The sequence below is a fragment of the Rutilus rutilus genome, assembly GCF_951802725.1.
Source record: "Rutilus rutilus genome assembly, chromosome: 20".
Taxonomy (NCBI): Eukaryota; Metazoa; Chordata; class Actinopteri; order Cypriniformes; family Leuciscidae; genus Rutilus; species Rutilus rutilus.
The window spans coordinates 29,830,328-29,857,149 of record NC_140225.1 but is presented as its reverse complement, the minus strand read 5'-3'; the positions used below and the strand labels follow the sequence as shown (position 1 = coordinate 29,857,149).

Below are 26,822 nucleotides of genomic sequence, written 5' to 3'. Positions count from 1 at the left end.
CAAAACTTTATCTAGCAGGAATGACTAAATGAATTTAAGTTCATGCAACAAGATTACAACAAATCATTTCAAACAAATTAGATTTTGTTGGAAAAATGTCATTCATTTTCGTGGAAAGGTTTTCCTTAATTTAATTAAGTTGGTTCAACAGCTTATTTTTTTGAGTGTGTGGCTGCTGTTTTGGGGACTATTTTTTTCCCCAAAAATGCCCACAATCTCTCTTCTCCGTCATACCCGAGACATCTTTTCCCAGTAGAGACCCCAGACTCTAAAGAGCAGCCCCTCCTGTCCTCAATTTCACAAGGAGTAAAAGAATATGCAAGCGCCAGATAATTGTTGGCTCCATCATGCCTGCTTTCCCTCCCTCCGTCTCTCTCGTGCTCTGTGAAGGAAACAGTGATGACAGCGTGCCAAAGTCTGGCTTCTTGTGGCAGCGCGTGTCCCCACCTCCACCCTCCAGTGCCTGATGCAGAACAAACGCCGACTGCCGCCCACCCTCACGCTAACTCTGAGCTGTGACCACACTGCCATGAGAACACAGGCTATATTTACCATTAGTGCACACATTCAAACATATGCTATAATTAAACAGATGAAAAGGACAATGTGTTGTAGTGTTGCTAATCTAGTGGTTTTATTTATTTAGTTTAAAAAAGGGCTGGATGCACAATCGGCACCCGGCCCGTGCCAGGACGGGGCAGTCTGAACAAACAGATTTAGAATCAAAGCAAAACGCTGCACAGGAAATTATCCTGTACACTTAAAAATAACTTCATTCAATGCGACATTTGCATAAGAAACATGCCAGCCCTTTCCATTGAAGTGCAACTGTTGGGTTCCGGGTGGGGGAAAAATAATAATACTCGTTTTCTCCATAAAGAAAACCGATGTTTAGAAACAACATATAAACCTATTCAATGGAGCCATGGAAAGGAAATCAATGACAAAAGAACTAAACAACGACCAGCCATCTCTGTTTAGACATGCCAATAGCATAATGGAGTTGGTATACGTCTGTCTCTGTGTGTGTGTGTGTGTGTATATACAAAAGTTACATTCAACATCTAAATATATATTCAAAAGTTTGGGGTTGGGGCATTTATTTGATCAAAATTGTGAAATATTCTTACAATTTAAACTACCTTTGTTGTATATAAGTTTACAATGTTGGTTTGGCTTGTGCTCTGTTGCTATTGAAAGTCTTAACACTCTTCATATACTCTAAACACTTTATTTTAGGACTGTACAGATGGATTTGAAAGAGCTAATTGTGAAATTAATTCACCAGAGCACCATTTGAGTTCCATTGTTCTCTTCCTTTCAGACTTCTATTTGATTTCCAAATGGACTGCAATGATAGTTTCATGGTTTTCAATTCCCAATGATCCCCTACTGTCAATTTCAAACACTTGCGTCTTTTCAACTGCCAAAGGTTCGTCAATCTGCTCTTGTTTTTGCATGAATAAATCTGTCGCCTCCATTTCCTGCTGTGCCTATATGCTCTGGCCGTTTCTCGCCAAGTCACGTGTTTGTCTAGTACTGTTTTTCATTCCTGTGGTTTTCATTCTCTGTAGATAAGGGGAAGAGCTGTGCTTTGACCACTTAAGCTATGGAACTTTCTCCATATCCTATTTCCGCTCTGGGGTGTTTAACAACACCTAGCAGAGGGACTGATTCACAGCCTTATGGGCAAAGAGAAAAAAACAGACCAAAAACAGCTCATTATCACTGTAGTAATGAATAAGTTCACAGAATTTTTGTACTGACATGAGTTTCAACCGTTTAAAACTGGGATAATTAAGATTTATTAAAGTTTTTGAAAGAAGTTACCATTACTGCAGTCTTCAGTCTCACTAGATCCTTCATTACATTACAATTGAATCCATTACATTTTAAAATATATGAACAGTTATTTTGACCTGTAACATTTCACAGTATTACTGTTTTACTGTATTTTTGATCAAATAAATGTAGCCTTGGTGAGAAGAAGAGGCTTCTTCAAAAACATTACAAATCTTAATTATTTCAAACTTTTGAACGGTGGTGAATATTTCAGGTTGTTTTTAATGTTTGCATGACATAAAATAGTGCATGAGCACACAAAAAGTTAGCAATACTAGAACATACAGACATGATGGTCATGAAACAGAGTATCAACTGAACATGAGGTTGAAGCGGGAGCATTTTGGTCGTGATATGCCAAAACCACGATTCTGTCCAAACATCTCTCCAACCGGCTGCTTTGGATCACATTAACCGCGACTTTCAACGCTATGACACACATTATTATTAACAATTTTTTAAAGAATGGCTGCTTGAAAGTCTAGAATCTAAATGTGTTGAGGGAGACAAAAAAAAAAAATCGTTTTAACTGCGAACAACTGGAGTCAATGTCAAACCAGCAGTTGAAAGGTAAGAGATCATCTGAGACTAATTAGCATCTGAGCTGAATGAATGGGTTTGGCACACAGTTTAGGAAGCTTCCATTTTGGTCACTGATTCATATCATCCACATGGAAAAGAAAAAGACTGTAATCTCACTATAAGATATAATTCTGAAGGCTTTTCAGGATATCACTGAACACAGAGTTATCTGTGTTCAGTGATAACACAGGGGAATCTCTCTCTGCCTGTAAAACTGCACATTCAAGTACAATATCATGTTTTTGAGTGATGCACTGATACTGCAAAGACATCTGTCACTGATTATCTGAAGTCAAAACAAAAGGGCAAAGTCTAAATAAAGGCGTCCAAGAACATGGACATGACTATTCATATCTGAGAATGCAGTTTATTAGTGCTTTGTTCAGGGGGTGACAATTGTTTCCACAAGAGAAATTTCTTTTTCATCAGTCTGTGTTTTGAGAATTTGGCCATCTATAACAAAATAAAGAAAAAAAAAAGTAATTTCAGTTATCAATGCAGATTAGAAGTAGATTGTAGATTCTACTACCAATGGCATGCTGTAAATGACTAAAGTACAGTTTCTCAGGACAAACTTTGATGTAGGTACATACATCACGATAGATAGATAGATAGATAGATAGATAGATAGATAGATAGATAGATAGATAGATAGATAGATAGATAGATAGATAGATAGATAGATAGATAGATAGATAGATAGATAGATAGATAGATAGATAGATAGATAGATAGATCTCACCTTGGTGCAAGCTGATACCTTCCTCTCTTTGGATGCCTTGGTCTTGGTCTATAACCTATGGAAGACATTACACTTATTATTTATCTTTAATACCAAATACTTCATACTTAAGACTGAACTCTTTAAATATGACCCGTACAAGCTTTGTTTTTGTAAGCCTTAATTGTGTTTATGCCAGTGAAAGTGTTTGTCCTGTATACTGTGTTGTACCTTGCTGGCAGTGTGCTGAAGCTGCGGGCTGCTGTGTGGTGTGATGGAGCTGGGGTCGTCTTTCTCCACGCAGATCATCCACCTCCACAGGCCACGCTGAGCCAATAAAACAAGCATTTAAATGCAGATTTAACTGGAGGTTTGACTCTCTCACAATTAGTATTTGCAGTGGAGCATCACTGGAAACATAAAACGTACAATTCTGAAGCTGAACTTCACCACCACGTCCCCAAAAGTCTGAGGCAATGATTACTGCCTCAAACGCACATAAATTAAAAACAGACTTTTTATACGTCTAGCCCGACAGCATCTTGCAATTGACACTTTAGACCATCTGAGATTCAAAACAATCCTCTAAGACAGAAATAATGGGGTGAATTAAGATCAGGCAACAGAGGCCAAGTTTAGGAAAAGAAATGAGAATAAACGACAAACCGTCAGAATCACCACACTGAAATATAAACTCGTTTCGGTTTTCAGGGCAATTGTGGGATGATAGGATTTTGTTTCTGCTGTGGATTTTTAACTCTTTAGACTTTGATGTTCCATTGCTTTTTTAAGCATTAGAAACTCAAATTACATTACTTTTTTTGTTGTAAGAAATATGTTAGATAGTTAACACACATCACTTATTGTTACCGAATAATTTTACCCATTTACCCAAGTTATTGTAAGATTTTTTTTTAAATTAATATAGAAATATATTTATCAGTAACTACAAACATTTGGTCTCAAACTGGCTCCTAATGAGTGACAAACGCTGTAACTTGCAACCCTTTTACCATCTGTGGCATTTATTAAAAAAAAAAGTATATATAAAAAAAAAAAATATATAAAAATATTATATTCAATGATCTTTGTTAGAAATTAATTAAGTAACGCTTTATTTTAAGGTGACGCAGTTACTACATGTACTTCCTATAGTAATAACAGTAAATTAATCATAATTACGAGTAACTGACCCTAAACCAAACCCTAACCGTAACTCTATAGTATGTACAAGTAATTAATATTACTCAGTACTTCTTTAAGTACAATGTAACTACGATAGCTTAAAATTACTAAAATCACTGTATTTAAACATGGCCCAAATTTTAGTGCCATTTTTCACTGACCAATTGTTGAGTTTCTGACTAGGTTCTGTACTGGATTCATGGAAAGTCCAACAAGCATTATTTTTCAGATTGTTATGAAGTTACAAAAAAACATGTTATGCACAAAAGATGCTCTGAGAATGGCATCTGACAAAATAAACTAGCTGGAATTGCAGACAGCCACGGTATAAACAAAAGAACATCAATCTAACAGGATAAGTCTTGAGATTCGAAACATGGCCGGTCTGCCATAATCTGACTAAAATATCTGATGACAATAAACAGTCTATTCGCCTCTAAGACACAACATGAGCAGTTCATGAGCTGGTCGACATCAAGAGGGAAACCAGATGGAGACAATTTCACCATAAGGTCTCTTTTAATCTTAGGACAGAACCACAAAACTCTGGATGGTGGTAAAAAGCAAAAGGGGCTCAAGGAGTTTGTAACAGCCACCACGTTATAATTTTGTTGTCTTGTTTTGTTACTTAATATAGATTGCCACCTATAAAAAGTAACCCAGAATTATTCTTGTTATGACAAAGCATCCCCTCGATCTAAAATAGTGTTCCAAACAGATTGTTTCCACTGTCACAGACCAGATGGAGGGTTTTATTAAAGACGGCTGGGTATTGTTTATGTGCAAGTAAGTCACAACCAGGTCCAAAAAAAAAAAAAAAAAAAAAATTCATTAGAAGCCCACAGAAATCAAATGTCCATCATTCAAACCAAATACAAATGCACCGCCCTTTGCCTGTTTGATTATTAAATAATTCTGGCTGATCTGAGTACTCTCAGCTGCATTACAACAATTTACTATATTTAAATCCATTGTGTAGAATTCCATATACAGTACTGTGCAAAAGTCTTAGGCATGTTAATATCCCCCAACCCCCCCAACAGCCGGTATGATCTGATCTCACCATCATCGAGTCCGTCTGTGATTACATGAAGAAACAGAAAAAACTGAGACAGACTAAATCCAGAAGAACTGCGGGAACGTCTCCGAGACGCTTGAAGAAACCTTCCTGCAAAGCTACAGTACTGTGAAAAGCACTGGCACTTGTGTTAAAATGCTGTAAAGTGAGAATGCTTTCAAAAATAAAATCACAAATTGAATTTATTTATGATTTAACTTCTATTAACTAATTCAAATCAATATATGGTGTAACAACCCTTTGCGTTTAAAACGGCTTTTGTCCAGGTACACTTGCGCATAGTTTTTCAGGTAGCTTTGCAGGAAGGTTTTTCTTCTGGATTTAGTCTGTCTCAGTTTTTTCTGTTTCTTCATGTAATCACAGACGGACTCGATGATGGTGAGATCAGATCATACCGGCTGTTGTCAGACTCCTTGTGCATACACAAATCTCACTGGATTTTTACAATTAATGGCAAAAAGAATGTTTGGAAATGTAAACTGACATTTTTTCCAAATTTTATATATACCAATACATAATTAAAATGTAAGTACTCTGAAAAAGAGAGTATAAAAATCGAGTGTCTGTAGTCCTCTCAGGGCGCAATAAACACAGCTACTTATTTCCATTCGGAACGAATGAAATGATTGGCTGGGCGACTGTCACTCTCCCTCGCTACCATGGCTACCACCCCTGCCGCTACAGGAGCTGCCCACACTCGTGAGCACGGAGAGAGGCACGGAAGCTAGGAAGAATCACAATTATGGCAGAGAAAGAGCAGTCAAAATTCCCAGTACCTGCATATACAGTCAGCGAAGGCAAACAAGGCAAAAAAAAGGAACTAGTAAGGTAGAAAGGCAGGCTACTTGTCTCCGGAGTGTAATGTTAGTCCTCATCAGAGCCAACAGTGCTTTCATCGTGGAAGCTCTTACATGCAAAACACTGTATATGTTATGAATCTTACACGAAATTCACCTTCATCACGGTGTAACTGATGGTAATGGGAAAACGTGTATCAATGCAACCTGTTTTTAGCTTTGCCTTATGTTACTAGCTCGTTACCGAATCAAACTCAATATATTTAAAACTTTACCAGTATCGCTAGCTTGATAGTGAGTACTAACAGTTGTTTATATTCATAATGATAAAGTTAGGTATTTTATTACATTTGATTCTGACATGATGTCACTACATGCTCCTTTCCGCTCGACGCTGGTAAACGCGTCCTCCAGCTGAGCGGTCGGCGTCGCGCGTTCATGTGTTTTGGGGGCGTGGCTTTGGAAGGAGCCCAGAAGGGAGTGGGTGGGAGTGAATGGAATAAGTAGCTGTGTTTATTGCAGTCCTGAGAGGACTACAGACACTCGATTTTTATACTCTCTTTTTCAGAGTACTTACATTTTAATTATGTATTGGTATATAAATAAAGTTTAAGAAAAAAACTGCCGACCCTACCTTTAACATGCCTAAGACTATTGCACAGTACTGTATTTTCCCTGAAAGTTAGTATGAAAATGAATTTCTATCAAGTAAAGTGATGGATAAGGAAATGTAGAGTGATCCGCACCATCTCTGAACTGTAGTCTGCGTGGTCGGCTCTGGACGGGGGTGCCGCGTCTCCTGCAGGCTCCCAGCACCAGCTCTCTGACGGACAAGAACAAAGATATCCAGGAGGGCTAAAAGACAATAGACAAATTAGATATTTAAAGGTGCAGTACGCGATTTATAAGAAACACTGTTGGTATTTGAAATCCACAGCCAAAAAAACACACCCCTCCCTTCATAACGAACATGCTAAGCAACACAGGTAACCATGCATGAATGTTGACAGCACGAGCAAGTATGGATGAATCAGCTGTGATTCAACAACAGCATATATTCCGTGAAACAGCAAAAAGGCAATGTTATTCACATATCGAGCAGAAACAAAGCAACCTAGGTGTCTGTTTTCAGGACTTCCCGCGGGTCCTAAAGCTCTTGCCTGATCGTAACCCTTCTTTTTCTAATTATATTCCTCTGACCTTTTCCTCTTTGGTAATATCTGTCATCTCTCTATTTAGTCTTTCTTCTAATCTCCCTCTTGCTCACTAGCTCTCCTCCCCCATCATGAGTGGACACGCCCCTTATTGCTGATTGGCTACAAGAGTGTTTTGGTGCTCCATGGATCAGTCTGATCCACTTTGTTTTTCTTATCCTATTTTAAACAGCCAGGACTATGTACAAACATAATATTTTTTTTCAGCACAGACACAAAACAGACATCTAGCAAATATTCACAAATTTGTTTGATTAGGTGCTGATTTTAACTTTCAACAGCGTTTCTCAGAAATCGCTTACTGCACCATGCATACACAATACACTTAAAAATCTCAATCCAAATGTATATCTATAATTGATTAAATCCATATTTGAACACTCATATTTAAAAAAATGTGTGTCAGACCTAATGGCATTGATTTAAAAAAAGAAAAGTTAGTTCTGAGAAAAGGTCCTGCGCTATTTGTTTGCAGATGTCACTTGGTTTGATGTTTGTAACAAGTACGTTTTGGGGCAACTGTCAAAGGGTGTGTCTCAATCAGCTCCTTAGTTCAGTAATCAGGGCACTGATCAGGGAGTCGGCCATTTTAAGGGCTGTCTCAATCGCAAAATCTTTCCAATGCACTGAAACGTTTGCTCCCTAAAAAGTCCCAAAATGCACTGTGAAAACCAGGGAGCATCGATGCTCACTGTGTTTCCTTAACGGAAGTTCTAAAGCGTGAAACAAATCGTGCGAGCCAGTACAACTCAAAAAATTACATTTTAGCATGAAGACAGGTAATGAACATAATACATATAGGGCCCTGCCATTCACCCAGTGCAATGCAGCGCCAGGTGTGATGCAAGTTTTTTTTTGCTAGTTTCAGCCCGACGCAATTATCATTTTCACGTCCTGCGCCACGTTCTTTTAATAGCAAATGCATTTGCGCCCATCTGTTCGCCCATAGGCTGCTGGTCTGAAAATGAGGTGTGTTCAGGTGCATTGTTGGCGCGTTGCTATTTTGAGGCAACTGAAATACTTTTTTTGGTTATTTAAAGAGTGCGTTAGTAATGTGCGCCTATAGGCGGGTCCACAACGCGCGCACACTTTGTCCCAAAGTCTGCTAGCGCTGTAACCTCGAGCACGAGCAGATCCGTTTCCTCGCTAGAGAAGCGTTCAGTTTTTCCGCTTGTAAATTCCGTCATGTAAATAGCGAATCTGCCATGGCGCGAGCGCAACTGGCTCTGATTGGTTTATTGCACGTTACGCCCAAAACAAAGCCATTACTAATTAAAAGCATAGAGACAACCCTTTTAGACCATGCGCCGGGTACGCCGACCATTTTTCCCAGTGTTAAACTAGCAAAAGTGGATTCGGACACGCCCTAAGTGCCTTTGCACCGTGCGCTTTAGACCATGTGCTTAGATTGTTAAAATAGGGCCCTTAGAATTAAATTATGGCTGAAATTGCCCTAAGAAATATCAGTTCTGCTGTTGTTCATAAATATCAGTAGTGACATTGACAACGACCTGTTGTCATGTCACCATCAGTGTCCCAATGTTTAGTGATCCTTGACCCTTACTGTCCTTACCAGTGCCCGAATTTGTGTACATGATATACTGATTCACGACTGATTGAGACGTACCCTGTTTGTACGGAGACCTCCATGAAGACAAGAGGTGACTATGCACAGACTGAGTTAGTCCCTGACTCCATTTATAATTACAAACCCATGTTTATATGTGTGGGTAAAAAAATTATTTAGACGTTTTTGTCCCTTGGCTCCGGAAAAAAACATTACAGAAATCAAAAACAAAAGAGATTCTGTATCTGTTTTGCAGTAAACCATAGACATGTAAACAAAAATTTTACAAAATCCAGTAAACAAAATATGTGTGGGCCATACAATGAACTGATTTTCATTTGTTTCCTTTGCCCTGATTTCAAGCATGTCAGCAGGCATCGGTAGAGCTGCATATTCCGTCATGAAAACATAAAAATAAAATTAAAAAAAGGATAATGCTAGGTCCTGTTTACATCTGATATTAGGTTGCCAGGGCTAAAAACATTTTGTGATTTGATTAATCAAATCACATTTGAAGATGCGACCACACTGTATTTGTAGTGTAAATACCAATCCGTTCAGATGCATCCAAGTCAACAGTAAAAGGACGCCCACTCACCTGTCAATCAACCATTTTGCTAAAACAAGAATTCCGTGTGGCTTTGAAATGTCATGTTTGTGGTGAGATTGAAATGTAAGTATCTGTCTCAAATGACCACTTGTGATCGGATCATCCAAGCCAGATGTTAATACCAAGTGTAAACAGGGCCAATGGCAATATCCTGTACTTACATTGCCTTCGAGAAGCTCTTCTTTTGGACTGCCTGAGTGGGCTTGCAGATACTTTGAATGGAAGAGCAGGCCGTCAAAGGTCTTCCACGGCATGAGCTCACCCATTGGAAAAGGGAAACCACATGCACTGTTGGCTGCGATGAGGTAGGTCAGACCGCGCACAAAGAGAGAGCCGAGCTGGACGGCCCTAGGGTCTACAACAGGGGTCTGCATGGGGGAGGGATTATAACATGGTATAAGAAATAAAGAACAAAAACACAATAGTTTGCCAAAGAGCAGTCACATTTACAGTTGCTCTGCGAAATTATGCAAACAAAATCCAGTCATTTCAATAGGAATCTGCACGAGAGTTTTGGTGAGGGCAAAATATTTTCCAACATAGATTTTGATGACGTAGAAGTTGGTCACGCACATTTTCTGTGTTGACCAAGTGTGCCGAACATGTCCTGAAAAGTAAAGCCATAACATTTTGATCGCCCCATGGTGGCTGGCTGCAGTATAGGTCATAAACCCCGCCTCTTCATGTAATCCCATGGGACGTAAGCCAAAATAAAAAATTCCATTACAAATCATTTTGATGTTTTCTGTAAATTTAGGTAGTTCTTATCATTTACACGATAACGGCATTTTGGTGGCCAGAAAACGCAAACTTTTGAAACCAGGTTTCAAAGTGCAAGTTTTTGAAAACGACACCCTTATCATCTCCGTGTAAACTACAAAAACGGGAATCTGTGAAAACGGTGACGTCATGCACATGTGTATTACGTGTTCAGTCTATCAGGGTTTTTTGGGGGGGGGGTTTTGCAAATGAAAGGATACAGATATTAACAGTAAGAAATAAGGGGGGGCATAAGGACATCTTTCGAGTGGTTATAAGAATTACACAAATCAACACAATATAACATTTTGTCATATTGAAAAATTAAAGGTTCCTTACAACAGAGTCAAGGATGATATATGTTTTCGAAGCCTTTTGTGTTCAAAGGTTTTGACAATTACTTGAAGTAAAAAGGGACTTTATATGAATGAATGAATGAATGAATGAATGAATGAATTCACTCTATCAGAGGAGAACATTATAAAAATGGGATTACAGTGAATGTTTCTGGCTTTGTAAATATGAAATTTACCCAGAAGAAATAGTAATAATACAGTATTATCAAGATTAACATCCTTAGAATGAAATTCGCATAACAAAATTATAGATTATGTCATTTGTCTACAGGCATGAGCGTTCGGCTCGAGTGCACTGTAGTAAAATAATGCGTATGTGCGCAGGCACGTAGTCTTTCTTTACGAAGTGACATCGCCATCTACTTTTCTGCCATGCATAATACAGTGTTATTAGTCATTTTCGGGGATCGTTTTGATACAATGTCATCTGTACAAAGAAAAAACGTTTCTATTTTTAGCATATCGTTGTCGTGTAAACGTAGCCTAAGTGTGCTTTCACACTGGAAGTTTAGTTCGAAACGGGGCACAGTTTGGTTTGAAAGTGACTTCTGAGTGAGCTGTGCTTCAAGCATCGCTGCACTATTGCAGGATTAATCAAAATAAAACTGGAATAGCAAAATTGCAAAGGCTACAATTAAATTAAATTAAATAAATTCATGTGCTGCGTGTTTCAGAGTAAAGCCCGAATCATAAACAGCTCATGATCCACCGCTTTTTGCAGAAAATGCTCCAAATCTCTGCATCTGCTTTGAGTATGGGACACTTATAACATGCATTTGGGAAAGCAACATGCGCCAACCATCTTCCCATACTTGCAATGAGAAGCGATTTTCAGCTTAAAGGGATAACATATTGTGGGCAAAAATGTGTTTACAACATTTTAGGCAAACTGTACAGCAAAAAAGTTTTTATTTTTATATATTGCAATTAGATTCCCTCCCAAAACTGTGCACTCCTAGCTATCCCTGAGGTTGTGTGGAACATTATGCTAAACTTCTCCTTTTGTTTGACGAACGAAAGAAAGTCGGTTCCAGGTTGGAAACAATGCAAGTTAAAGATTACAGAATGTTCATGTTTAGTTGAACTGTTCCTTTAAATGACAGCACTTTTACAGCAACTTGGTTTCAAATTCATCATGCTGTTATTACCTATTGTGTGTTTCAACTGGAGGGAGGCAGGGTGTGACCCGCAGAGCTCACCTGAAGTGGCCGTGTGGATAACGGGATGTTTACAAAGGCTCCCCCACCCCCCCACCAGACTGTCCGCTGGTCACCTGGTCCCCCACCCACAGGAGATAAGAGAGGGGCTGATTAGCTTTCGTGACATGAAAATGTGAAATTGGCTTGCCACCTGCTCCGCTCTCAAACACAGCTTAGACTAAAGCAAACAAAAGGGAGCCTGGAGATAAAGCCGAAGTGACAGCAGCAACCCACTGCCCAAGCCTTCCAGGCGCACAGATTGAGAGCCAGGCCGTCGTTTGAAATATTACGCTGTTTACTCTGGCCTGACTTCCTCTTTGAAACCATGCCTCTTCAGTAAAATGAGAGCATTTAATCACATTCACTGTTATGCATAAGGTTTAGAGAGTGGGATGAAGTAGACCGGCTTTGATTAAACCGCTTAAAAAGACACGTAAAAGTCTTAGCACCTTTAAAGCCACTAATTGCTCAGCGTGGAAGTCAATAGGCCCCGGGACAAAGCTGATGCCACCCTGCTGCTGTAAAGGTATAGAGAGGGACAACAAACCAGAACAGCAGCTGCTCTGCAAGCATTTCAGCAGTGAACAATGAGAGCTGCTCCAGATGCCCGAAGGACCGCTGGACCCCCTGAGGACACGCAGATCAGCATTAATGGCCAACTACAGCCTTGTGTCAGGCTCCGCACCTGTGCCATACCTTAATGCACATCTGCTCAATGTTACTACTGTAAACATGAATGCATGACAAGACAAGGCTTGTCTGAATCTTGTGTGGTATTTGAATGAACTTTCAATTTTAGATTTACTAAATAAACATAGTGGGCTGTATAACCCGGCTTGTTCAGTTAAAGGGTTGAGAGTCAAGAACTTAAAAATATTGGAGGTAAATGATTTAGTTCTGTTCATGGTTTTTTAATGGCTACATTCATCCACCAATGCACCAAATTCAGATCACCTCAAGCACAATGCAAAAGATTTGCTTTAGTTGTTTTTTTAATCATAAGGAATTTAATGTTTCTGAACTGCTCGAAACTTTGATTTGTGCATCTTTTTGACTCCTTTAAAAGGCGTGACTCATAAGAATAATTTGTTCACGAGTTGAACTATTACTGTGTTTGTAGTGTGGAACCGCTAATGGAACTGAACGCCATGAAAATGATTTGCCTCAAGTGTTTCTGAACTGGTTCTTAAACCAGTTTAACTGATCAAAAAGTCTTAAATTCATGCGTTGTCAGTAAGAATCAGTTTGAATCAATGACAATTACTGTTGTAATAAATTACAACAAATTATATATACAGCACTACCGTTTAAAATTTGGGGGTTGGTAAGATTTTTTTAAATGATTTTATGTTATTTTATTTAATTTTTTATGTCTCCTAAGCTCACCAAGGTTGAATTTATTTGATCAATATAGTGAAATAGTATTTTTTTTTTTTTTTTTATATCATTACTCCAGTCTTCAGAGTCACATGATCCTTCAGAAATCATTCTAATATGCTGATTTGCTGCTCAAGAAACATTTCTCAATATCATCAATGAAACAATGAAAACAGTTGTGCAGCTTAATATTTTTGTGGAAACTGAGATACATTTTTTCAGGATCTCTTTCTTTGAAAAAACAAACAGCATATTTAAATTAGAAATCTTAAAAAAAAAAAAAAAAGTAAATTTAATGCATCCTTGCTGAATAAAAGTATTAATTTGTTTCAAACACTATATAATATAAATTCCTTATGATACTCATCGATAACAGATGCAATGTAGTGGCATCCTTAGCTTGCATTTACATTCCCTTACTACGACAAAGCAACACAGGGGGAAACTGATTAGACGGGGGTAATCAGGACGCCCCTGGAGACTCTCTTGCCATCTGTCTGGCTCTTCTGCCTCCTAATACCCCCCCCCCCCCCCATTTCAGGCAGATGTGACAGTGTAACTCCCAATGGGAGACAACAATGGTGCATGTAACAGGTGCTCCCACCACCCCATGGCAGAAGAGCTTTACACACTTTCATCTGGCCAGCGGCAGGCTGTCGCAACTGTGCCTTGAACACACACGCGTCTCTGGGTCAGCCAGCAATCCAACACCTGTTGCTGTGCACGCCTTCTAAACACACAATCCCTCAACGCTATCATTCATCACCTAACATATTGTGGGCAACATAAACCGAGCCATATCACTTCACTTGAGCCAAAACGTAAACACGTGGGACCATATACAAATAAATACCGCAGCCAAGTTCACAATAAACAACCATTACGGGGCATAAAAGATACAGAGCCAGACATTGTCTAATTCTTTGCTTTGGAACCACATTAGCTAACATAATTAAACATACGATCTGTAAAAAATATAAATACAACTTAACAGTTCATTTGTATTGTCAACAGCTTGACGTTACATGAGTCAAGTGTGAGATATGCATCAGCATCTGAATACAACAGACCGGAGGGATTCACACCAGACGCAAAGAGGACAGCCGTAGACACAGGAGGATCCGTAAATTAGGAGGTGGCTTCTTGGATATCTCCCAAGAGGCTCTAATTTGGCCCTCTATCATCCATTATCTGTGCTGTGGGGAGGACTCTCAATCCAAGCAAGCACTGCAAAACCACAGGCCGCCCTTGGCCGTGTCTGAAATAGCACGGATAGGAGGCTTAAATTAGGGTGGGAGCTGAAATAGCCCTGTGGTCGCCGGCGGGGACGACGCGGAGCCCGTCACCAGAGCATCACTCTCAGGTTCAGACCACAATTAGAGTAGTTTTTGGGAGGAATGTCGCAAAGCAACCAGAAATTATCCCTCCAGTCTCTATCCTCATTTCTTTTTTTCTTTTTTTTTTCAAATAGCAAAAGAATCTGACATATCCTTTAAGAAAAAGGCCATGATTTGTTGCAACTCCATGTTGCTGTGCCATTCTGACATGGAGGCACAGAGTTTGTGATCTACTGTAAGCTTAAGTCATAACTAATGAGATCAACAACACTTGAAAGTAGGGATGCACCAAAAACCGAAAATTCTGGATGCTCCTGACCAAAAACCGAAACCGAAAATGCTCTTTAAAAATGATTTATTTCTTATTTAAAATTAGCTTGTATATTTGTACATTTTGGGGGTGAGATCAAATACACTAATTACAAGCATAGATAAATACAGTATAACAAAGTTACAAATAAAGTAGGGTCTAACTGTAGAGTATTCAGATCACAAATTAAATATAGATTGTTATTTGTTAAAGCTGTGTTTTGTTGTTTGATTAACATTAATAACATAACAGCAGGTATTTATAGGTTGCTGTCACTTTAAGACCGAATGCACGGATCCAATATGATGATACACATCCGATTTCTTTCTCAACTCTTTACGCTTACTTAAGACATAACCGACATAAATTTGTGTTTACAAGAATACTTGCAGAGACGGGTATTTTGACATAATTTTGTGCGTATATTTTCGGCTGTTTATTTTCTTTCGGCCAAAAACTGAAAATGCCATTTTCGGCCAATAATTTTCCGCAGCCGAAATTGCGCTGCATCCCTACTTGAAAGTTCACATAAAACCATGGCTTAATAATCCAATGTTGAAGAGTTCACCCAAAAATTAATATTCTGTCATAATTTACTCACCCTCACCCTCATTACTCACCCTTTCTTTTTTCGAACAGTCTCAATGCTTTTTTTGTCCATACAATGAAACTCAATGGCGTCCAAAGCTAATTTAATTAGGAAACAAATAAATAATGCTTTTTTTTTTTACTTTTTTTTTAGGTAAACTATCCCGCTGGAATTCCCCTGGTGGAATGATCCCAATCCTACTTGGAAAGCACTTAACTGCATTCTGCTGAGACTGATTATTATTTAAAAACATCTATTTTTCTTTCATAAATCCCTTCCTGTTGAAGCCTGCACCGTTTTGGACATTGTTTGAAACTTGGTATAGAGCCTTAATCAGGTTAGAAGCCATATTGAATTTAACGCGGAAGAAAGCGAGGCTGTGAGGGAATCAATGGCCTTTACAATGCACTGTATTAAGATCCTAGATCACATATTTTTCACAACTCACAACATTCAAAACTGCTTTATGGAGTTTTTGTCTACTTTTTTTTTTGAAAGATGGAAACAGTACAATGAAAGCACTGTACTTCTATCCCTCAAAGCTACCCTGACTAAGATTTATTGTTAGCACTTCTCATGATGTGAATGTGTGGTCAACAATAGCTAAATTTCACAGGCAAACAATTTGTCTATTGTGAATAGTGAATTCACACAGAATGAAGCGCAGTTCACATTGGCCATGTTTAACCCTGATATTAAGAAGCATTTCTGTCGATCCGTTCACAAGTGGATGACGTTAAATACAGGTGTAAACGGGGTCTAAAACGATTTGAGCTTGTCCACTTTTCAACCACTTCCAGAGGTAGTCGAAAAGCATTTTCCGGATTGCTTTCGTAGTGTAAACGCTCATGTGGACGAACGTGTTCAAACAGCCACAAAAGAGCGTTTTCTCTCCGCCTAGAGATCTAATGCTTAAACATTATGGGAAGCGCACCAGCCAGATGGGATTTAAACTTTGTCGGCTGAAGACCCAAGTTTGGTTTGAAGATGAAAAATGTACCAAGCACAATGTTCTCTCACCATTCCTGATTTCTAACACACACTCACAGTGTTCAGGTGGTCTTGTGGCTTTAGAAACTAAAGCTGCTGCTCTCCGTATAAAATTGCTTGAGCTTATTTCGTCCAGTAGATCGAAAGATCTGAAAAATTCCATACATTTACCCACCCATAGACCCTGCCCTCGAAGAAATCAGGTTAAAAGTGGACAAAAGAGACGGATTAAAACAACAGTAGTAAACCAGGATGTGTCTCCCTCGTCTACTCGTGATCCGATCGACTAAAACGCATCTGAATACCAGGTGTAAACAGGGCCAAAGAAAGCACTTTCAAACTAAGCAGCTTTTTGTTGGTCAAAGTGGCGAATCCTGTTGCGAAATCTAAGGAAAATCCTTCGCCATCACACAAAATTACAGATAATTGTGATTTCTATTAAAATGACTGGACTTCGACACAGAAAAATCGCTGAACAACTGAGACTGCATCTTGACCGCCTCACTTACGGGAGCACAGAAAAGGTTTGGACCTAGTAATCGCACCAAATGTGAAGCCGGCCAGTCCTTTTTTTTTTTCCGCTATGTTACAAAATAACAAGCATGACCACAGTTGTTTTGTAAAAGACTCCAAACCAAGCTCAGTTAAAATGGGTGAGCTGCAAGTGAGTGTAAAAACAATGTTTTTAGAAAAGCAGAGGTGGCTCAAATGACTCACCCTGAGCTGTTGCATTTCTGTGAAGGATTTGAATCTGACACAAACAGCTTGGCTTAGATACGCATCTACGTCTTCCAGAGAAAGCTGTCTCGTCTAGATCCAAGAGCAAACAGTGTTTTTATTCAAGTATACACAACAAGCATCAAGCGTCACCACACACACATCTATACACAAGGCAAGGGTATCGGAGTTGTCTGATAAGGGCTACACACAATAAACAGTGTTGAAGCGACACCGGTGAACTCTTTTGACATGCAATGAGTTCACATCATTAATATATAAAGGCTAACAGAGCGTACGTGGTGCGAATGGACCCAAACAAAGCCATGTGTTTACATTCAAGTGAAAACCTCAGTGGTCCATGGCATCAACGATGAAAAGTTAAACAAACCTGAATGGCAATGTAGGTTACAAGACAAATCACAGCAATCATAGGGCTGTCAAACTGCTTCAGCTCTTCAGTAAACTCATACAGGTCAAAGACATCCAGGAGTGTTGATGCTTGGATTGTTTTCACCTCTGGGTCTGTCCTAAACCACAGGGCCATCAGATCAGGGGGCCCTTCTGTTGATCACAAATTGACCACAAATTTAACTTTGTGGGGGTTGGCGTGTGTGAGAGTAAATTAATGATTGAATAACAGTTCTAATACAAGGGTTTCCATATATTTTGGCAAAGATTTAAATCATGTGAAAAATGATTGTACTCACAAATCTAGCTAATGGATATTAGCTGAGCATAACTAGAAAACGTTATTAAGAAATTACTCTTGCTGCATCCAAAATGGCATATTATATAGTAGGTACTACATTTGGTTTGAAAATTACTTCACAACTGTTTAAAAAGTATGTTCTATGTGTATATTATGAATTCAATTTGGACGTATTACATTTGCCATGTTGTCATTGTCATGTGACCTACGGCGTCAATTTGCAGCTTCACTTCCATTCACAACTCCTCTCTAGTGGCCCCTCAGGAATAGTAAAGTGTCCATCGTAAGCACACTTCAGAATCTCGCCGGAAGTAGTAGGTCTTCCTTGTACTTTTCTCCTGTTCATACTACTCAGCTCACATACTGTTTTTCACATACTTATATAGTAGGGAAGTAGGCATATTCGGACGTAGTATCGGTCTTCTGCAGGCTTAGAAATCAAATGCCCTAATACTGCCAGGTTGGGAGCCCTGTAATGCAGTGATGAAATTTGCAGTGTGCGAAATACACTTATCAAACCAGATGGTCTTTTTGTTTTTATCACATTTTGCTGTGTCGTGTAATCACTGATACGAGGAAACACAAAAAGGCAAACAAAGAGAAACAACTGAACATAGATCTCTTGCGATTATCACTTAGCAGCATCAGACGAGGTAGTGTGTGATGCTTTGCATGCGCGACAAAGCCCAAGGATCTTTGAGGTACTCTATCCCCCGGTTTCACAGACAAGGCTTAAAGGTGCTCTAAGTGATGTTGGGTGACGTCACTTCTTGTTGACGTTCAAAGTATTGTCAAACAAAACGGAGGCTAGCTCGACCCTCCCTCAACCTCATCCCGTCCCCCCACCCCCCTCCCTTCCGTGCTTCCTGAAACAGTTATGAACGAGTCGAAGGCTTTTCCGATGTAAATTCGGGACTTTGCGCGTTCTTTCTCCTTTTCCCTCTTCTTTGTTATTTGTTCATCGGAACGTCGTCTCTTTGGTCGTGTGTCGGCCATATCAAAATTCAAGAGAATATAATTCTAACGTTAGTCGTTGTCGTTGTCTAGGACATCTCTCCTCTAGCTAACTTCCCTCTTCATGCTTCTCTCTCCTCCACTCCCCACACCCCCTTCATGTGCACGCGCACTAACCCCCCCACCCCCAAATCATTTTTGTCAGTTATTGGCTGGAACACTGTTTGTTATGTTTCGTGGTCCAGGCTGGGCCAGTTTGTTTTTGTTGCCATTTGTGGAGCCTGGGCGGTCTACAGAGACCGCGTTTTTTACAGTGTGTTCAGGGGACAGGCAGCTAGCGGATAGTGAGGAGATGTTTGCTGTATGTGACAAAAAATGTTTCGGCCTAAAAAACGCGTGACATCACTTAGAGTACCTTTAAGCTAGTCCCAGACTAAAATGCATGTTTGAGCTGTCTTAAGTAAAAGCAACTTGCACTGACAAATCTTAAAATATGTCAGTTCCATTGCTTTGTCTCAAGATACATATCAGTAATGTGTTTTTCTAAGGCACGTTTATAAAAGCTACTTAAATGTCCTAATTGAACTAAGGCTGAATCCTGGCTTAATCTAAGCCCTGTCTGTGAAACCGGGCCTATGTGAGGTACTTCATTACGACAACTGTATGTGAAACATAACTACTGAATTATGTACTTATATAGTTGAGGGGTTTTGGAGAGACTCTGGTAGGCTCCTGAAGTGGATTTCCTGGGAAGACGAACCATTCCTTGACTGACACAGTGTGACCGTAACAATCTATAAAGGAGAGAGGAAAGTTAATGCACATTGAGAGCAAAAATAATGCAAGAAAAAAAACATCTTGAAAGCATCTTAAAGTCCTTTAAAATTGGCACACAAAGGGAATCTGTGCAATCAGCTTGTATGTTATGAAATAATATGATTGACAGAGCCTTTCCAAAATTACAGTGTAGTCCTCACAGTTTGAAATCTGATATGTTTTGTCCCCTTTGGTCTGGCCCTTCTTTTCAATAGCACATTCACCACATATTTGCCCACACCACAAATACTGGACAGACATGAGACAATTCCCAGAATCTTATAGAGCAATGGAGATTTATTTTCTGTAAACAACAGAGTAAGAGTACAACCTATATTTCTATACTTCAACAAAACATCTAGATGTTAAGAAAGAAAAAACACAAATAATATTTAAATTAAAATATTTTTATCCTAAGATCACTACATAAAAAAACTTCAGTCCAACAGTCTAGATTTCTTCAAAATTTGATTTTTTTTTTTTTTTTACTTTGACCCAAGAATGTGAATAAGAATGACACAAAAATTATTTTGAAAATATTATTTACAAGTCAAACATAATTTGAACATTTACTGACCAAGTAATGTTTCTATTTAACTTTTTCACACTTAGAAATTAAATTCTCATATTTCCAAGTTTTCCATGACGCTGGGAACCAGTGTTATTTTAGTATTATTTATATATTTTTAGTATTTATTTATATTTTGAATTAGCTTTTTTTTTTCTTTGAATTATATCTTATGTTTTTGCAATTTTATGTGATTGTCATTTTTATTACCCTTTTTTTAACGAATAGGCAACTATTCTGTAACCTGTTAGGGTTAATGGGGTTTTATCGGATATAGTAAATATTAACACAGGTACACCACAAGGATGTGTGCTTTCTCCGATTTTGTTTATATTATATACAAATGATTGTCAGAGTTCACAAGATAATAGTTATTTGGTAAAATATGCAGATGACACTGTGTTGCTTTCTTTGCTTTCACATTCAGATCAGGAACCTGGTTCGGTTTTGTACATTTTATTTCTTGGTGTAAGTAGTATGAAACTAGATCTAAATGTGTCACAAACTAAAGAGATGATCATTAATTTTCAAAAACATCAACCTGTGGTCATTAATGCTTTTGATAACAGGTTAAAGTTCGACCAAAATTCTGATGCAATTATTAAAAAGTCACACCAAAGATTGTTTGTGCTGAGGAAGCTTAATTCTTTCAATGTACAGAGAGTTGTTCTCAGGTCATTTTACAATTCGTTTGTTGAAAGTATCTTGTCTTTCTCTTTTATTTGTTGGTTTTCATCACCGTCTAACAAAGAACAAAAATTGTTTGCAGGGTATTGTTAACATGTGCTTTAAAGTTATGGGTCAATGGGTGTTCCCTTAAGAAGTCTTACATTTTATTATGAACAGCAAATGTTGAGGATGGCTCACAAAATAATTGCGCCCTTGGTAGTTTGGACAAGTTTGACTCAGAAGTACAAACTCTGAGGACAGGAGGACGAAAGATTGGCAATTCTGCAAATGGAACAGCAGCGTACTTGATAACGTCACTCACCTCGCCTTGCTACTCCGGTTATCCTCACTGAATATTAACAATAAAATGCAATATGATATAAAAAACTAGTGCTGCACGATTAATCGTATCGCAATCGCAATCGCGATGTCAAGCCTACGCGATTATATGACGCAAAATGCTGCGATTTTATATTAAATAAACAAATTAGCGCTGTTAACGCACTTATTAATGCAAATGCTTTTAAACCATTCATGCGCGATAAGACATAAAAGAACGAGCCGCCTGTGAATGTCCTCCTGACACACACACACAGATAGACGCGCGCCAGTATCAAGTTCTCTTTCGCGGTAGAACGAACAACACACATGTATGCCAAAATGAACGCGCTGCCTGTGAATGTCCTGACTGTGACACACAGAAAGACTCGCGCTAATATCGTGTGTGCGCACAAAACAGCATGACAGAATACAGTTCTCTTTCGAGCTTGAACGAACAATAACACACACAATTATGCAAAAATGTCTTTTTTTCGAGTGTCTTCATAACATAAGAGTAGTCTTATGATGAACACGAAGAGTTGTGATAACTCGTGAAAGAATGAGGCGCGTGTGAGATCCGCGTCTCTGACAGCGGCTGGTCTTAAAGGGACAGTACAGTAGCCACTAATTACATCTGTCGCTAAAGTTATTATTTTTTTCTTTTTTTTTCAATTTCTTTTTTATTATTATTATTTTTCCTTAACCTGACATGTATGGTTATATGTACTCTTGTATGTAAATGATGTTTTGTTCTTGTTAAAATGCAAAAAAAATAAATAATCTGTCGCTAAAGTTAATCAAAGAACAAAGGGAACAGAGAAAAACACTCACTGCTCTTGACTAAAGAACTTTTTTCTTTAGGCTGATTATCACTAATCTGTGTGTGCATTTATTTTCCTTGAGAACCAAGCAAGTTGACTCATGAAACCATTTGTTTATTATATCGCATATCGCAATCGTAATCGCAATATTGACCTCAATTATCGCAATATGACATTTTCCCCAAATCGTGCAGCCCTATAAAAAACCACCCTGCCTCTTTTGATTTTCATTTTAAGAATATGAAACATAATAATGTGGTTCAGGCAATATATGAATATATGCTCTGATTATATGCTGAGCGCCCGGTGATCGCCTGGATCTCACAACATCAGATCAAATTTTCAAATAGGCCACAGATTTGAGAAACTACATTCTCGCCTGAAAAAAACTCCTGTAAAACTACATTTTGTGACACGATAGCAGTAGTTTTTTTTTTATTATATGGGTTTGCTTGCTGGATGGTGCGAGACTCATTCTGGGATACCTGTCTGTCTCAAGTTCACACAAGTTCACCTCCCCTGATGCATCCTCGATAAAAGGGGCGGAGCCTTGTTAAACGTGTGGTCAGTACCGCGGCTACCGAGTACGCGAATTCGACAGCATACTGATAGCGGCCATGATGCCGCAAATTATAATTACCCAACTATATAATTGCAAGAGAACCCAAAAGCATTGAAATATATTTTTTCCTCCCATCTCATATTTTTTTTCCATCGCCATGTCCCTTTAGGGGCTCCGTAGAATCCATAATTTCCTTTCCGAACATAGTATTCGGCTTCGGCACATAGTACAAATCATGAGATGATGTTATTGCAAATGCTCTTCTTCATTTAGTCGGCTTCCTCTTCACAGTTGCATACAACTCAACAGAAAAGATTTTCCATAAAGTAAATACAGAGACGAAACGCACCTGGCAGGACTGGCAGTATCAGGCCATAGATGCGTTCTCGGACAGGCAGATATAAGACGGCCTGCGGTGGTAACTCGACCTCATCCTCATCCTCCAATGAGTTACTGCAGTCCACGACTCCATCATACAACACGTTATAGACCAGGAAACACTCTGCCCGTGTGTGCTTCTCCATCGCTGCCTGCGACATGGAAACACTTAGTAAGAACAGAAACAAAGTCATGTTACTTCTGGTGGGTCTGGCGTGTTTGTTCAATAAAAGTCTCAGTGAAAAGTTTTCCATGTTCAATGTTTCTGAATACAAATCATATTATCAGAGTAAAAACTTCCAAATATTAACAAGTTTATTTTAAATGCTTTATTTCCTATATGGTCTGAAACACTGCATTTTTCCTTCTTACCTGTAATATTTCACCGGGTACATACTTGTCCATCGAACGCACAGACTCAGGAAAGGGACGGCAGCACTTCAACCAAGGGGACGTTTGCCCTGGAAGTAAATATATGCGTATTCCCTTTTCTAAAGCTTCTTCCTCTGCTTCAACTAACATCAGTGTTTCCTCCCTGCCGGGATGATGAGCAGTAATGAACTCTGCAACAGCGTAGACCTTGTCTCCCTGAACTTGCATGTGTTTCTTTCGATACGACGCCAAAGCACTGTTGCGAAGACGCTGCATTTGATGCTCTGGCACTATGTCATTACCCAACAGACAGGACAAGAGAGGAAGGTCAGTCATATGAAGCTTCAAAACTTGGCATAACCTCTCTCTGGACAACAGCACTGTTGTCATATTGTTTAAATTGAGTTTACTGATGGACAAGTACGGGGCTGTGTTGTAGATAACAAAGTCTGTATCTTGCCCGAGGATGCCCATGCAGTCGTGAGACAAAGCATAGTCGGATATCTCATAATCTCCTTCTCGGACCGAGCATCTCGTGTCTTGACCAAGGCTTTTGAGGGCAAATCTGGAGAAGGTTGCGAGTCCAGAGGGCAGGCAGAAAAGGTCTCTGCTGTTTGGCTGCTCACCGTGAGTCTTAATGTGCTGAAATATTCTTGCTATGTCTTGGTTGACTCTCAGACGCCTCTTCACCCATTCTGCCCGCTTTTGCTCCTCGACCGTTCCGTCGAAGAAAAAGACTAAGCGTATGCCCGCAGCCGTGAATGCATCGACAAATTCTTGAAGGATATGCATATACTCTTGCCACTGACCACCATGAACCCAAGCTTGACAGCGATACCAGTACCTTAAACAGGCCATTCCATCCACTACGAGCGTGGCGGCGCTGTCCGGATGGGCTTTGGCATGATTCAAAGCCATCTGTTTCAGGCCCACTGGCACACATGTGTCTGGGCAACATGTCTCCATGAAGTACTGCAATCCCTTCACACCCATGTTCAGCTGCGCAAAAAGGTCATCTGCAAGGTCATGCGCCTAAAATGAAACATAAAAATGGGTACATGAACATTCAATGCACCCTTTCTTTAGATTTTCTCTCTTATGACAATGTAAAATCTCAGTGCACCTGCTAAGTCAATCAATAATGTATATACGTAGATGAAAATATACATTAAACTTTAGACATCAAATGTACATGTGAATTTGTAAAGAAATATTTATACAATTATTAATATACAATTATTCATTCATCAATATTCATTTATTCAATATATATGAAATGTCTTCATCCAGTGGGTCCTTTCCATATTTCACCTGCTAGGACTTCAACAACAAGCCATAACATTTTTACTGAGAGTTTTAGAGGATTTTTAAATATGTTCCCTCGTTTTAAGTAGTTACTATTAATACCTCAAAATTAAAATAACATAAATGACATGTTTATTTTATCAACACAAGATTTTTAGTCTGAATTGACTAGGGACGATTAAGTAGACCATGCTAAAATCAGTTTGAACACATCCTGTAGTCTCAATCCGTTCATTCATTGAAGGGAAAGCTAGATTTTCCAATATTGACAACACATTCTATGTCTCGTCAATCAGTAACCTGCGGATAGTTTAAGGAGTTTATAATCTTTCTTAGTAGCATTCTTATTTTATTTTTTTCTTCACTCATTATAATCATCTTGAATTCTGAGAAACATCAGGTTATTTTGAATGAAGCCCTTTACTGTGACCACCAGTGTGTGTGAATGCTGGGAATTTCGCCATTAATGCTGCGTCGCTGCCAGGAAGGATATGGACAACTAGTATATGTTATCACTTAATGTCACAGATATTTAACCCAATGCTGCTAAAGAAACAAAAGCTGACTCACTATTCGTTGGGGCGTCACGCATAATATGTCTAGAATTGACTGGTTAGTTCGCGTTGAACACTCTCTTGCGAACGGCTGCTACATGAAGCGACTGGAGTGTTTGTTTACAATGTTGCGCTCACTTCCTGTTCCGCCGATCTCAGCAGCCAATCAGCACGTTCCTTTAATGATCCGAAATAAAAAGCTAAAACATCGATTAGGAATCGCTGAATACTCTGGCCAGTAACACATCTTGACAAATTCTTTTAGATTTACCTCTTCTTACTAGATTAGTAAGTTATTTAATTTAAATGTGAGAACTGTGTTTGTTAATAAAGAAAAGTATTCTGTTTATTGTGTAAAGACTTAATATTGTATGAAAAAAAACACCCAGTATATCTCCCCGTATTTAGTAGGCATTTTTTCCCCTGTATGTTTTGCAAAATACATATTTCAAATACAAAAATATGCTCGCCATGAATGAATGGACACTAGTAATAATGATCAAAATAAGGATAAAGGATAAAAATAGGGTAGGTTGGCGAAAGATGCCCCCATCTTAATTTTTTCTCCTGACCATAGATGATATTTCATCTCAGCACTTATGATGAATGGCTATGCTATTTTTAATTTTGTCATTTCATCTGAATATATATATTTTTTTGTGAGATTTAGACAGCTGAAACAGTTTTGAGGTCAATTGATCTAATGTTGTGTCTCTGGAAAATAGTGATCTATGACAGTGTATTATGTTGAATATCAAAGTTTTTTGTGTCTATCTGTTAATGAGGGATTTGTGGAGAATTGTCACAGAAGGCCTCAAGTGGCAAGTTGTTACTAGTGTAAATATGTTTTAATTTAATAATTAGCGGGGTTATTATTCAGTATTTCCATAAGACATCTTCACTTTCATTAAAATCTAGTTAGATAGGCTAAGTGAAAATTTGCATTCATAGTGTATGACATATTTTCAATTAAAATATGGGCAATTAAATAAGTAAATATTCATATGCCTGTATATAAGTCATAGAATCATTTTACCTTTCAGACGAGTCTCTTTTACAGGGATTCTGCTTTGTCTGTCATTGCATTTTTAACTATTATCAACTAAATTGTCAAATTACATTTTTAAATACAAGTTCATTTAGTATTTTAAATTACTGACACTATGAATTTTTTTTTAAATATTAATAATAATTATGTCAAAAGTCATTTATGGGATGGGGGGGGGGGGGGGGGGGTCACACTTTGTGCTAACAACAAAATTAGCAAATGTGTCCCATTTAATTCAGATAATAACACATTATCCTGCACCTGCATGCTAAACTTCTATCTAAAATATGTTACAGTTGAAAAGTAAATCCACATTGATCTTAAGGGGGGCATCTTCCCCCATTATATAAAACTTAGCACTAAATTAGGGCAGCGGACCTATCCAGTATGGTCAATTCCATTGTATGAGTTTCACAAACTGATAGAGAGGGAAAACGTAATAATATAAAACTATATATTTTTGTTTATATTTCTTCCTCTCAACTCTTCAGCTATTAAAGCTATTAATTATA

The 26,822-nt window shown here is 38.6% G+C and overlaps 1 protein-coding gene across 1 annotated transcript; it reads right to left on the bottom strand.

Moving 5' to 3' along the window:
• Positions 1 to 613: 613 nt before the first annotated feature.
• On the bottom strand, positions 614 to 25,417 carry fam120b (family with sequence similarity 120 member B). The gene is made up of 11 exons (XM_084391161.1): positions 25,279 to 25,417; positions 23,404 to 24,435; positions 23,003 to 23,183; positions 19,589 to 19,690; positions 17,622 to 17,794; positions 17,231 to 17,323; positions 9,758 to 9,964; positions 6,952 to 7,060; positions 3,377 to 3,472; positions 3,167 to 3,221; positions 614 to 2,877 (listed from the first exon to the last, which is right to left on the bottom strand). The coding sequence occupies exons 2-11, from the start codon at positions 24,394 to 24,396 to the stop codon at positions 2,850 to 2,852; spliced, it is 2,037 nt and encodes a 678-aa protein (XP_084247287.1). The 5' UTR covers positions 24,397 to 24,435; positions 25,279 to 25,417; the 3' UTR covers positions 614 to 2,849.
• Between the last annotated feature and the right edge of the window lie 1,405 nt (positions 25,418 to 26,822).